Source organism: Tachyglossus aculeatus, chromosome 16 (assembly GCF_015852505.1).
Source record: "Tachyglossus aculeatus isolate mTacAcu1 chromosome 16, mTacAcu1.pri, whole genome shotgun sequence".
Taxonomy (NCBI): Eukaryota; Metazoa; Chordata; class Mammalia; order Monotremata; family Tachyglossidae; genus Tachyglossus; species Tachyglossus aculeatus.
The window spans coordinates 29614314-29629063 of NC_052081.1; the positions used below are offsets into that span (position 1 = coordinate 29614314).

The following is a 14750-nucleotide window of genomic DNA, read 5'->3' on the forward strand; positions in this document are numbered from 1 at the left end:
ACATGGGGCTCATGGTCTTAATCCCCAATTTACAGATGAGGTAACAGGCACAGAGAAGTTAAGTGACTTGCCCGAAGTCATAAAGCAGACGAATGACAGAGCCAGGACTAGAACCCAGGTCCTTCTTTCAAATATACTCCTTTAGAGAAACATAAGAATACAGACAACAGTACACAGTTCCTTACCCAGTTTACAAGGGCCTTTCCCAGTTTGGCATTATCTATGTTCCTATATAGTTACACACCTACATAAGCTGGAAAGTGTAAAAAATTTTTTTAAAAATAATCTCAGGAATGTCATGATTCCACCTTACACTGGTTTTTATACCCCAAAGTTTAAAGATTTAAAATAAAAGCAATCTTGGATTAAATGCTATTTGAAAAAGCCTACTCAAAACTAGCAAAATAAAAGCATAAAACATTGCTTTTAAAATAAAAACTGCAATACTGATAGTTTCCCAAGTTTGGGACATTCAGAGCTATAATATTTAAGAATGGCAACATATGTTCTGGTTTACTCCATTTAACTTCTTGGCCTAGTATAAGTTAAATGCCATAACCACTTTCTACTTTTTATTTTTACACAATTCAAATAAGTGCTTTCAATCGTATGTGTCTTCAAGGTGTTCCCATAATAAGTTAATGAGTCATCAAATAGAACTCATGGCCATATGGCCCTGCTAGAACTCTAAAGAGTTAATTGGAGATGGTTCTTTCTTTCTGGTGCTTTTGTGTGGCCACTTCACCAGACGCTGAGCAGGACCATGGGAAATTCCCTCCACCCTCCCTCGGGTCCATCCTGGAAAAGCAGGAAGGATGAAAAAGAACAGGAATGAGTGGGGTCCACAACATTTCACAATGTGGAAAAGGCTGTAGCGGTCATTGTTGAACTTCAAGCAGTGTGGAGCCTGAAGCTCTTCTCCTCTAGCCACAGTACTTGCTCGATGAACTTCCAGCACTTAGTACAGTGCTGGGAACACAGTAAGCACTTAACAAATACCACAATTATTATTATTATTATTATTTTCTTTGTCTTTGTTTTCATCATTTATCTTTCCTCATGTGGTCAGTATGAGACTTCCCCCACTTATTCTTTTGATTGGCAGTTTTGTTTAGTACTTAATTTATATTTTTAAATATTTTATATTTATAATTTATATTTATAATCCTTTGCACACAGCAGGCCCTTTAATAAGCACTATCACTACTACTAGGAGACAAAGACGCATTTGTAACTGTTCAAACATTCTACCTTATAAGAAACATAAATATGCTTACATAAAAATCTGGCACAGCAAGCACCTCCAATACGTGGTGTAAAGGAGGTTCTATTTTTCTGAGAGTTGCAATGTTCTAATAATTCCATTGTCATCCTTTGTAACTTCCCTTGGTCTACTAAAATACAAAAAGAGTGAGGCAGAGTTTTGAATAGGGTCAATCTCTGCCTACATCAGTTCTTGAGTGTGTGCAAAGAATTTGCAGCGCATGTACTTAAAGTTTTCTTCATTGTTTCTTCAAGCTACCTGGAGCATGTTTAGGAGGGCAGTTTGAACATACAGAGCTCCAACTCTTGAGCAAGTCAAGCTCACCAACATTTTCACTGATTCCCAAACCCCTTATTTTGTGCTACCCACTTTTATCATTTCCCACTCACTTCTGTAATCACTAGGCTATGACAACTAGGTTCACCCCCATCTACATATATTCAACACCACAAATATACATTAGAAGACATTCCACCTCAAAGAATATAAAGGAAGAGTGAGGTATTTGCAATTTGCATGGCTACCTTAGAAATAACTTGGACAGCATTTCCAATCACCTGAATTTTGACATATTATTAAGTTTATCTGGATACATACACCTACACTGTGTTTCTTACCTTTGTTATTGATTGGAAAAGCATAAAACAAGTTTGGGTTTATTACTTCCACTATATGCACTGGAACACTTGAATTCACAGGAAATTCTATTGTTTTCCACAGATGAGGAGATGAAGTGGCTAATGGGATTTAAAGGAATATGCTTGCATAAATCTCATATCTATAAAAATATAAAGTACTTACCAATCTCTTCAAGTAAGCTTATCCTAATTAGGAGTACAATGCTGAGGGAAAAAGTATTTTACTTATCTGGTCAGAAACTTGATGCTCCATAGAAATGGTTAGCCTTACAAAGCTAATAGAAACTAAAATTTAGAAATATCAGGGCAGAATTTCATTCACTTCATTGGTAACTGCTAAGGCAATAAAACACTATCTCATTTTTAGCAAAGGAAAAGGCTATGGATAATATCATCATCTTTATCCTATTCAAATAATACAATGTTTAGAGCAGGATTTTTTCTACTTAAGGATTAGTAAACTCTAGAAAACACAGTGTTCAATATTCCAGTAAAAAGTTACTGGCATACCTGAGGATACAAATGTATTTTGTGTTCCTCAAAACTTTGAAACATTGTATTGTGGGATACCGATAATTTTATAAGTTCCTTTTCTGGAACTAGCCCAGACCTGATAACAGAACCCCTCCACTAATGCTCCACTATGGCCCCCCAGCCCATCTCCTCAGTCCCCTGCCATGTTACCCACATCCCAGTACTGTTTTTTCCTTGTTAAACCAAGGGATGCTGCGGCCCTCGCTCAAGCCATGAGCCGCTTCAAGTGGGAAGAGGGTAGGAAAATGTTATGACGGACCTAGCTGAGATCCTGGGGTCCAGATACCTGCATCCTGGCCCCACCCACTCGCTCCAAATGGCAGGGAGCAACTTTGGTTTGAACCATCCATGTTCCCTCTGGCCATTCTCTCTCAGCTCATCTCTGAGTTCCTCTCTGCTGCTGCCTGTTAATTTGAAGACTGAGCATCACTGTAGCCCACGGGCATTCCAACTTTCTAGGAGGTAAAAGGGATCTGTGATAAGGGACAGTAATTCCCCACCAAACCACTGTTCCCTAGTCCCACTGAAGGCAGCAGAGAATTGGGAGTGGAGTGGGAGTGGGAGTGAAGGCTATGGTAAATGAAAGGGAAACAGAGGAGGGAGGTGTGGCTGAACAGGATTTTTTCTCGCTTTGGCCAAAGGGAGACCAGAATCAGGGCAGGAGAAAAGACATCTCCACCTCATATAGGTTACCTCTCTCTGGAATTTCAATGTAAGTGGAGGTGGAGGGGGAGGCGAGGAGGGAAGAGAGACAGAAAGAGATATTGTGTGTACATGCACATTTATATACATACACAGGGAACAACAAAAGTATAGTCAGTTTTTCCCTAACACAAATTCTCACTACCTAATCAAATCAATTACTGAGTACTATGTGCAGAGCACTGTGCTAAGTGCTTGGAAGAGTACAATACAACTAAAGTAGAAGACATTCCCTGCCCATAACACGCTTATACTCCAGAGGAGGAGACAGACATTAATATGGATAAATAACTTAGAACATATAATTTAAAGATATGTACATCAGTGATGTGAGGTTGGGGTGAATATCAAATGCCCATAAGTCATGGATCTCAGATAAAATTTACCCATCTTGGATAAAATTTTGTTATAGAATTGAGAAATATTCTCTGAAAAACACAAGTTTACCTAGATAGTTTGTTATGGCCAGAGAATATATCTACTAATTCTATTGTACTCTCCCAAGCACACAGTGCTGTCCACACAGTAAGCACTCAGTAAATACCAATGATTAATTGATACATGATGTTGGAGGAAATGGTCCCAAACATGCATCTTGTGTAAACCAGGGTGCAGGTACCATAATATTTGCTTAACACTGGGTTTGTGAAGAACTTAACTTCCACAATAAAGGAGAACTGAGTGTATATTCAAGATTTGCCCTCAGAACTTGTATCTATCCTATAGGTTTGAACAGGATGGTTGCAATAACTTCAGTAATTAACACTTTTGTTTATGATATCTATCAAAAGCTTGTGTTAAAATAAAATCAATTGTTATGATTTATTGAGCTCAAAAGAAAGTTCTTACCTTGAATTTTACTATCAATATGGGAATTCATTTTTCTAATAGGATTGTTATTGCAATTGCCTCTACTTGGTGGCCCTTCTCTTAAAGCCAAATTTTCACTAATTAATATGTCATTAATTATTTTGGGATGATCTGTCGAAAGATCGGTGAGTTGTAATCCAGCACCCCTGTCTCTGATATCAAGTACTCTGGCTTGAAGTTTTATCCCTGCAACACACATCCGAAATCTTTCTGTGGCTTCCTTTGTCCACTCTTTCCTTATTGGCTTTACATCTGTAAAAAAAAAAAAATCTATATTAACAGAATTTCAAGGATAGAAAAACCCACTTTTCTATTCTGTGATGACACTGTCAGACTTCCTTATACAAAATCAAAATCATACATAATCCTCATGGAATGAAAAATAGTTTTTGTTCACAAAACACTGTTGCTGCTAAGTGATAAATGAGGTCATTCAAGAATTGAAAGTTTTTGACCTCATTTTTCTCAGGCTAATGATTATTTTTTGAATAGTAAGTTTCCACAGGTTTAGAACCTGTCCTTTCATTAATTCAATTGTATTTATTGAGTGCTTACTGTGTGCATAGCACTGTACTAAGCACTCAGACAATGGAGGCTGTGTGCCCCTAGCTGTTTTACTTTGGTCTTTCCACTAAAATCTTCCCAGTGAGAGAAACATTCAGAATGCATCAAAATTGCTCCTTCATTCATTCATTCAATCGTATTTATTGAGCACTTACTGTGTGCAGAGCACTGCACTAAGCACTTGGGAAGTACAAGTTGGCAACATATGACAAAACTTCAAATCATAAGATGCTTCTTCCCTGGCAAATATAGCTGAAAATTAAAATGTCTTATTTCTCAGACAATTTCAAAAATATACTGTTACTACTAACAGATTAAGCACTAACAATATGAAAAGGACTATGCTAAGCACTGGGGTGATTATACAAAAAACAGCTGAGGTCTAGTCTATGACTAGCAAGCTTTCAGAATTTAGTGAGGATAGATCTGCAAACATAACCTTTAAAAGACAAACTCAAGGAAAATCTCCAATATGTTTCAGTTTTATTACTTTACTTTCACTTAATACTGCATGCTCTGTAAATAGGTGGACATATTTGCGCTTGTACATAAAGTCATTTTAAATATTTCATATATTTCATTCTAAAATAATTTAATAAAAATTCCCAAAATGAAGAATCTGCTACTTGGAACTTTCAAAAAGTTAAAAGAACTCAAACTCTTTAGATTTCACTTATATACCTTGATTGACATCATACCTGATAACCAGCACTGGATTCCTTGAAATGGAAGCCTTAAGAATTCAGCAGAGATTTGTCGAAGCTTATCTAATTTCACTTCCTCAACATTTCCATAATCCACAAAATGTACTTTAATGTAACCATTTGGTAAGATTTCCTTTACTAAGGCTCGATACCAATTATAATCACCTGGATATTGCATAAAAAATTAATAGACTTCAGTTTTCCTGATGTTAAAAAGATTTCTAAAATAAATGTTTTCAATAACCAACTACATTTCAATCAAATTATACTGACAAAAATCAAAGTATCAGATACAAATTTCCTACTACCACCAGTAAACTTTTTGTCTTATAGAACGCAATGGGCACATTACCGCTTATCATCTTGGGCTTGGGCTTCTTTTCAGTGAAACAATTTCTCAAACTCTAGTCAATGGATTTAGAGTATTTAAATCTTAAATTCAATATCAAAGTTATTGTTGAACTAAGTTATGAAAAAAAACGACTGTATTTTATGCTCTCAAAACTCAACTTATGGTAAGCTTCCTTTACCATTACTGATCTTAACTTCTGTTTACCCATTGCTCAATGTGAGTAAAAGAGAAAACTGATTCTACAGAAATATTAAGAAAACTCAAAAGGTTTTTCTCTGGGAAAGGACCCATTTCACTCCATATGACATAAGCTTGCAAAGCTTTATTGAGGAAAAAAGACAAGGACTCTAATTATGCCAAAAACAATGCATGTAGCAATCAATGGTATTTGATTTAGGGGAAGATAGACATTAAAATAAAATATTTATGTACATGTACATAAACACTCTGGGGCTGAGGGTGAAGTGATTATCAAGTGCTTAAAGGGTGCAAAGACTGTAATCTCTAGATTGCAAGCACTTTGTGTGGGCAAGGGATATGTCTACCAACTCTGTTGTACTGTACTCTCCTAAGTGCTTCGTACAGTGTCTGTACACAGAAAGCACTCATTAAACGCTACTGATTGACTGAAAGATACAGACCGAAGTGCATAGGTGACAGAAGGGAGAGGGAGTAGGGGAAAAGAAGACTTAATTAGGGATGGCTTCGAACTATATACTGTTTTATGCAGTAGTCAAAGCAGGATATGAAAAGTGCTTGGATTAATATAATAGCAGTTTGGATGGAGAGGGAAGGATGGATTTTAGCAATGTTGTGAAGTTAGAACTGACAGGATTTGGTGATACAGTCATTCATTCAATCGTATTTATTGAGCACTTACTGTGTGCAGAGCACTATACTAAGCGCTTGGGAAGTACAAGTTGGGAACATATAGAGACGGCCCCTACCCAACAATGGGCTCACAGTCTGAACATATGGGTTGACTAAGAGAAATCAGTTGAGGATAATGCCAAAGTTGCAGGTCTGTGAGATAGGGAGGATAGTAGTATTGTCTACAGTGGTGGGAAAGACAGGGGAGGAGGACTTCTGTTTTGAGCATGTTTAGTTTGAGGTGTCAGGAGAACATCCAGATAAGAGATATAACAAAGGCAGAGGGAATGTGAGACTTCTTCAAAGGAGAGACATCAGGGCTGGAAAGGGGATTTTGAAATCAACTGTGTCGAGATCCTGTCACATGCAACTTACCTAGAAAAAAAGCACAGCATGGTTCTCCCACTGTTGGTTTTAGAAAGTAAGGTGAGCTTTGCTGGCAGTGTTTTGCTAAAGATTTGTTCAGTTCATTTAGCCTATACATAGCTGGAAGTAGAACAGTGAAATAAAAGTTAAGCACTTACGGTAATTCTAAGAAGTTGTATTTTTAAATGGTTAATAGCAAATTATTTTAAATAATTCCACTTATGTGTACATATACATATATATGTGTATGCATACCAAACAGAGAAAGAGCAAGGGAGTTCTCCTTCAAGTTTGAAATGAAGCTATTCAGAAGTGTGATTTTTGTCACGGCAGGGAGAATGTTAATAAGGCCAACACAGGTCTCACAATCCCTTTTGTTTCCCATTTGCAAAAATACCTCTTCCTTCACTGCTGCATTTGCTATCCAAACTGCCTGACATGACTTTCATTTCTCAGTGCTATTGCCTCCATGAAGCCTCCATTGCAAGACTTCTGCTCCCATTTCCAACCTCCCAGTTGTTCACTGCTATGCCACATTGTTCCAAGTTTTGCTTCACTTCCTCTTTAAGGCATTTCTGGCTGACCTGTTTACAAGTATACCATTTCAGCTCACCTTAGAGCAGCTGTTTGGGCAGTAATAGGATAACAATTATCCCCATATATACCACCCAGAAAAGCCGGGATGCAATAAGCATTGCTTTGCTGCTGGTGGTAATGTATTCCAGTACCTAATTGTCTGTGATCTTATCTTGCCTTTTGGTGTTAGTTATGGCACATAGGTAGCACTGGTGGATTGGCTCTAAAAGTCAAATGTGGTGACTACTTTAGGCCAAGGTCTAAGAGCCACAAAGGTTAGACACTAAAACTGTCCTACGTACTTTCACTTTAGTTTCATCTTGAGGACATAATTGTATCACACATAGTCTTTGTACCTCCAAAAGGACCCACTGGCTTTTTTGATTTGCTTTTCTAACTCCTTGTCCATCCCTGCACTATTATATTATTATCATACTATCATTAGTATGATAGCCAGGTAACTTAATTAAACTCTGGGTCATTGTTAGTAATCCTTTGTTGTGAATAATGTTTGTCAAATGTAAGTTAGAACAGACACATAGTCAAAAGAAGCTCACAAGTCTGTGTCCATTGGGCTTATTAAATTTTACAGTAAGAGACTAGAAAAACTGTAAAATAGAGCATATAGATATAAACATGCTGTATGATATTGATCACAGTAGCTGTATACAAGGGAAGGCTGGCACTTGCACCTGACCAAGTTCACATGTAGAGCTGACATCACGGTCCTAAATGACAGCCCATATATTCAACGTCACCAAATCCTGTCAGTTCTAATTTCACAACATCTCTATATTCTGCTCTTCCTTATCCATAAGACTTGCTATTCGCCTCACCTTCAGCCTCTCAACACTGATTTGTATATCCTTATACCCTGCCATTGACTCTTCTGCAGTTATTTTAATGTTTGTCTTCCCCACTAGACTGGAAGCCCCTTGTGGGCAGGGATAATTTCTACCAACTCTATTGCATTGTACTTTTCCAAGTGCTTAGTCTAGTGCTCCGCAAACAGTAAGTGCTCACTAGATACTGAACATCCAGATGTGGGGCAGTGGGATTCCAAAAGGGCTTGCTTTAATCAATACAAATACCTGACTGCAAATAAATAAAATAGAAAACAAATAAATTTAGTTAGCATGATTTGGACAGAGATTCGCAACACCCAAACTGAAAGCTTACAACACTATGGTGTTGTCTAATCTGTGCAATGGAAACGACCTAGCACAAAACACTTAGCTAGCTTTTCGAACAGACTCAGTCTCGACTTCAAATGGCAAGACAGGATCAGTAGTGAAGTCCTGGAAATTAGTCAGCTCATCAGCATTTAACCAATGCTCAACCCACACAGTTTCGCTGGGCAGAGCACATGAGACTGAACCATAGAAAAAGAGTCAAACAGCTAGCACTGGAGCAGGGAAGGAAAATAGATACTTTAAAGAAAAGATGAAGTGATGGTAGTATAACAGTGGGCTCGTAAAAGATAATAGCAGTGAACAGAGCAGTCTGGTTGGTAAAATTCAGGAGAAGGGTTGCTTTACTTTTAGCAAAGGCTAAGAACAATGGGAGACCAAGACGCACGTTTCAAAGCAGACAAAAATGAAGCAGTGTGGACGAGAGTGTCAGTTACACATCATCTTTCCTGTCATGCCAGCCTGCATAGGTATAATTTGAGTCAGTATAAAAGGAAATAGGTAGATTTGCCACTTGCAGCACCAGTCACCATAAGTCAGACTCAGTCTCCCAATCTTCCTGAAGCTTCTGCACACAAATACATTAAGAAAACCTAATGAAGAAACCCAGCACATTTTTTGGAAGATTGTCCAAAACTGACTGGAAAAAGACCCACAGACAAAGCTCCAGAGATTCCACACTTTTAAATTGTACCGTTTCCAGTTTGCTCCATGTTTAACTGCTCTGGTTGGTATGCCTTCCAGGTTTCACTAAAGCTCAATAGGAAGATTCTCAGGATGTCTTCAGAATGTACTGCAAGACTAGTACTGTGAAGATGCCCCCTGAAATCTGGGCAAAACATTGACTAATGGAGCTCAACCAGGAGTAACTCACATGTGATACATAATGAAAAATATGAAGCCACTACTACTACTTTTGTTCCTGACAGTGAAAACCAAGCAACAGTGGACACAGCATGGACACAGATACATCTCTTATGGGTTTATTTACTCAACACTAGAGAATTCAAGCCATTATTACTGTATCTCATAGACCGCCATATTAAAATGTAAAGGAATGAGGTTGAACTTACCATCTTCTTTAAGTATTTGACAATAGAATTCTCCAGGATTATATACCATACACACCAGTACATCCACTACTTGGTTGACAGCTAATTCAACCTTGGTCCACTCAGTTTTATTTAGTGATTCTTCTACAGTTAGCATGGCTGTGAAGGAAGGATTCAAAAGTCATATGTTAAGACAAGGTGGATATTCTCAAGAAGTGATTTCTTTGCGTGAAAACTGAACTTCCCTTGTTTACATTTACTCTATTACAAAAAATATATTAAAGCATTCAGGTGAACAATTTGGCCAGTAACTCCTTACGCTTAATTTTATTCCCCCAGTCAGTCCTTCAGTGCATAAATGAATCACACAACTTCATAAAATACTGGCAAGAAAAGCCCAAAATTCCAGCTTCTTTGACATTTTCACTGAATTATTGGCTTAATATTTCACTTTTGACTAGGTTAAGTAGAAGCTGCTGTTTCAGCTCCCTTTTTTCTTTTCCTGTAGTTCTTGCCACGCCTGCAATGTTCCTGAGCAATCCTCTGGGGCTTGCCTCTTTTTCTTTCCATTTGTTCCATTTGTTCCTTCTGGTCCCTATTGTGGCCTTATTTTCATTTCCCCCTCTGGTGCTACTGTGAATCCATCCACTCTCTTTTTATTACTCTAGATGCATATAATTCCCTGGCCCCTTGCCAACCCCAATCTCTAGACTGGCCCTGCTTTGTCTACTGTCTACTTTTCAACTCCTCTGCCTTCTCTCTGCTCTCTCTCTCTCTCATTATCATTTCTCGGTCTCACAAACCCACTCATAAACCACAATCACGAGTATTTATTTTGGCTGTAGTCCCATGCCTCGAGATGGTAAGAATTCAACGGCAGCTGACACTGAAAGGGATGGGGATACCCATGATATCCACTTCCTGTCCTAGTATTCTTGTCCTTAGGAGGGAAGGGTTATGGGTTATAGCATCAGTAGGCAATGGGAAATATACTTAACAGTCCTTAAACCCTATGATGCCTCTGTTAACAAGTTCTATTCCTGTGAGGATGAGGCTTATTTTTTCAGCAGAGAAGACCAGTACAGAAGATATCGAAGGGAACCATGTCTGGAGGCTATGGCAAAATGGAACTGCCCTTGCTCTTCCTGGAACTGATCCAGTGGCAGCAGAGATTGTGGTTCTTTCCAGGAGCAAAATTCTAACAGGGGCAGAGACTGGCACAGAAACCTAACTAAGAGAGGCTGCTGTGGCCTGAGCACCTCAGAAGCCTGAATAGGCAGGGAAATGGAATATAGATTTCAAATAACTTTACTTACCGCTCACGTCCTTGACGTTAACAGCTTTGTCTGTCGTCAATAGGTTGCCATCCTCAACAGCAATGCCTGCGTCTATGAGACATTTATTTATACTTATACTGGGGTTTACAGATGTATTCATAAGTTCCACCAGAGAACTATTATCTTTCTTATCCACTACCTTCACTGTGATCATTTTATTTTGTACTAGTTTTTTCATCACTGAAATGGCCTCCAGAGTCCAGGTTTGTGATGGTGATTTCACTCCTAGGAATGAAATTTCCAGAAGACTCTGATTTATTTTCTTACTGAAAATCTTCCACTAACTTTGCTTAAAGAGATATATAAAGAGCTACCGAATCAAATGGATGAAACTGAAATAGCCTATAACTAAATAGATCTAAACTTCCTCTTCTGTTTTTGTAGGATCCACATTTTCTACACCATCTACATCCAATACTCCTAAAAATTTTTTATATTTTCATTTTTGTCACCTCCACCTGTAATGTACATTCTATTTCTATCAGCTTTAGGTTTACTCATTAAAAGGATGGGAATAGGTACGAATTACGAGAAACACAAAAAGTGCATGCCATGATGTCACAGTTTACAATCAACAGTAAGTAGTGAAAGGCCACTATTACTGTGGCCTTTTCAACTTCACTTGAAGAATTTCCATGCAAGTTGGTCATAATTAGAAACATTCTTGCTCCGTAGGCACTTCTATTGTTTTTAAAATTGAATTTGTTAAGGGTTTACTATGTGCCAAGCACTGTACTAAGCACTGGGGTAGATACAAAGTAATCAGGTTGGACACAGTCCATGTCCCCAATGGGGCTCACAGTCTTAATCCCCATTTTACAGATGACGTAACTGAGGCACAGAGAAGTGAAATGACTTGCCCATGCTCATAAAGTAGACAGGAGGCAGAGCTGGAATTAGAACCCAGGTCCTTCTTGACTCCCAGGCCCAGGTTCTATTGACTAGGCCATGCTGTTTTATGGCAGCTCTGCTATGTGTGTTTTCATTACACAACTGGGCTTGAAAACGCTCCATATATTGTTGTGTGCATGTGTCGGTTTCTGCATCAGCCTTACTCTCCTATACACACTATTCTGTGTTTTTTGCAACTTTGTAGTATTTAAGAGAGTAAAATAACTTATGACCCTTAGTTTCCTCATCTGAAAAATGGTAATTTAATACTTGTTCCCCCTCCTTTTTATCACTGTGAGCTCCATGTGGGACAGGGACTGAATCTGACCTGGTTATCTGGTTTCTAACCCCGCATTTAGTATAGCACTTGGCACAAGGTAAGCACTCCATATCAGTATTATTACCATTATTACCATATAGATATATCCCCCCTGTAAACAGTATGCTCATTGTGGGCAGGGAATGTGTCTGCTTATTGTTGTATTGTACTCTCCCAAGAGCTTAGTACAGTGCTCTGCACACAGTAAGCGCTCAATAAATACAACGGAATGAAAGAATCACTGAATCAGTGGTTATTGTAAAACAGTTTCCCCATACCATCACCATTCTTCAAAAAAACACAACTACAGAGGTAAAACAGACATAACTGTAGGCGTTATAAGCTTTCATTAATCGTTTGGAATTAACATAAAAGTGAGTTATTTTCGAACATAAAATACAGAGTACATCTTTACTGTTAATTTTATGCTTCAGCTAAAAACCTCTATACGAAGTGCTGCCATATTATATGTCAACAAGAATTTCCTACCTGCTAAGGAACACCTTATAGATTGAACTGGCAACTTCAATAAATGAGGTGACATAGGGCGAAGTCTACTCAAGTTCACAATTTCAAAGTTTCCGTAGTCTACATAGCCAACTACAGCAGAATCTTCAGAGATATAGGCCAGAAGTGATGCCCGATACCACTGATTGTCCTCTGGAAAAAGAAACATAAGTATACACAGATCTTAATTATAATTACAAATTATTTCTGAAAAGAGATAATCATTGTTACATGTATGGATTCTTCTAGCATTCACACTAGCCTATTTAAGGTTTATTAATTTTTTTCAATAGCCCTACTTTCTGAACTGAAACTGCTACATCCTTTACAGTATGATAAGTATAATATTTAGCTATGGAATGCTAATTATAAAGGCATTTTTGAAGAAGTCTCATAAAAATAAGGTTTCCATGGACAAAAAAAATATGCTTTTATATCAGGTATATTATCCTTAATTAGTAGAACTGATGTATTTTTGACAGCCTATTTTTCACTATTCCTGCCTTAGCAGGAACACATCTGGCTGGGATGAGGGTTGCTACCTGCACAAACCACCACCACTACAGTAGTTCCTTCATGCCAGTACTCATGTATTTTACATAACTAAAATAAATCACTTAATTTATTGAGCACTTACTGTTAGCAGAGCACTGTAGTAACAATAATAACAGTATTTGTTAAGCATTTACTATATGTCAAGCGCTGGACTAAGCTCTAGGGTAGGCACAAAGATAATCAGGTCCTACGTCGGGCTCACAGTCTAAGAGGGAGAACAGTGACTGAATCTTCATTTAGGAGTTGAGGGAACTGAGGCATACAGAAGTGATTTGCCCCAGGTCACACAGCAGACAGTGCTCTTTCCACTAGGCCATTCTGCTTCTGTACTAGGCGCTTGGGAGAGTGCAATCCAGTTGGAAGACCACACTTACTGATGCCTCGTAAAATAAGTCCAAGAAATATGACTGGTGGCCTACATGGTGCATCTCAAAAACAGGGCAGAGGAGAAGGAAGAGAGGAGGAAAGGGAGATGGGGGAGGGAGGGGAAAGGGGAAAGGTAGTGGCCTCTGGCCTGGAACACTTTTTCATACCCAACAATTACTCTCCCTACATTCAAAGCCTTATTGGAAAGCACATCTCCTTTGTAGAGGCCTTCCCTGACTTAGCCCTCATTTCCTTTTTTCCCCACCCACTGTTGCATCACTGATCTGCTCCCATTCACCACCCTGGTCCCCGGCCACATGGCACACTTATGTACGTTTCTATAATTTATTTTATATTAATGATTACCTCCACCTCTAGACTGTAAGCTTGTTTTGGGCAGGGAATGTGTCTGTTTTACTGTTGTGTTTTACTGTTGTGTTGTACACTCCCAAGCGCTTAATACAGTGGCCTGCACAGAATCAATGCTCAACAAATACAACTGACTGATAGATCTATCATCTGGATTGATTGGAATAAATACACTAGCTTCCAAGATGAAGACTGATTGATTCCCTAACCCTTCTTGGAGCCAGAATTACTCCCTATATCAAATCAAGTAATACCTAACTTCCTGATAATAATGTTTGGTATACTACATAGTAGCCTACAGACGTACCAGTTGGATAGTTCCCAGCTAGGAAGCATCGTGACCTGGTGGAAAAAGCATGGTCCTGGGAGTCAGAGGATCTGGATACTAATCCCAGCACTGTCACCTGTCTGCTCTATGACTTTGGGCAAGTCTCCCAACTTCTCTGTGCCTCATTTTTTTCATCTGTAAAATGGGAAATAAATCCTACTCCCTCATACTTAGCCTGTGAAATCCAGGTGGGACAGGATCCATGTCAAACCTTTCATTCAATCAATCATATTTATTGAAAGCTTACAGTGTTCAGAGCACTGTATTAAGCACTGGGGAGAGTACAATATAACAAAAAACAGACACATTCCATCTCGCATATACTCCAGTATTTAGTACAAGTGCTTGGCATATAGTAAGTGCTTAACAAGTACCATTATTACTATTTAGCCATTA

The 14750-nt window shown here is 38.5% G+C and overlaps 2 protein-coding genes across 7 annotated transcripts in view; one reads left to right on the top strand and one right to left on the bottom strand.

The window, feature by feature from the left end:
- Window positions 1-9710, top strand: part of AFAP1L2 (actin filament associated protein 1 like 2) — a 169009-nt gene extending 159299 nt beyond the window's left edge. For both annotated transcript variants that reach the window (XM_038758278.1, XM_038758277.1), the window contains exon 19: window positions 9375-9710. In XM_038758278.1, coding sequence (XP_038614206.1) covers window positions 9375-9443 — 69 coding nt within the window. In that variant the 3' untranslated portion in view covers window positions 9444-9710. The remainder of the gene's footprint in view (window positions 1-9374) is intronic.
- The window catches only part of TDRD1 (tudor domain containing 1), a 32533-nt gene that overhangs the window by 2703 nt on the left and 15080 nt on the right, over window positions 1-14750 (bottom strand). For 4 of the 5 annotated variants that reach the window (XM_038758274.1, XM_038758273.1, XM_038758275.1 and 1 more), the window contains 8 exons: window positions 12719-12889; window positions 10999-11244; window positions 9704-9841; window positions 6874-6984; window positions 5271-5441; window positions 3988-4260; window positions 1882-2001; window positions 1278-1394 (listed from right to left, as the gene is read on the bottom strand). In XM_038758274.1, the coding sequence (XP_038614202.1) occupies window positions 1278-1394; window positions 1882-2001; window positions 3988-4260; window positions 5271-5441; window positions 6874-6984; window positions 9704-9841; window positions 10999-11244; window positions 12719-12889 (1347 nt within the window). The remainder of the gene's footprint in view (window positions 1-1277; window positions 1395-1881; window positions 2002-3987; window positions 4261-5270; window positions 5442-6873; window positions 6985-9703; window positions 9842-10998; window positions 11245-12718; window positions 12890-14750) is intronic. The other variant, XM_038758276.1, reaches the window with a different exon arrangement.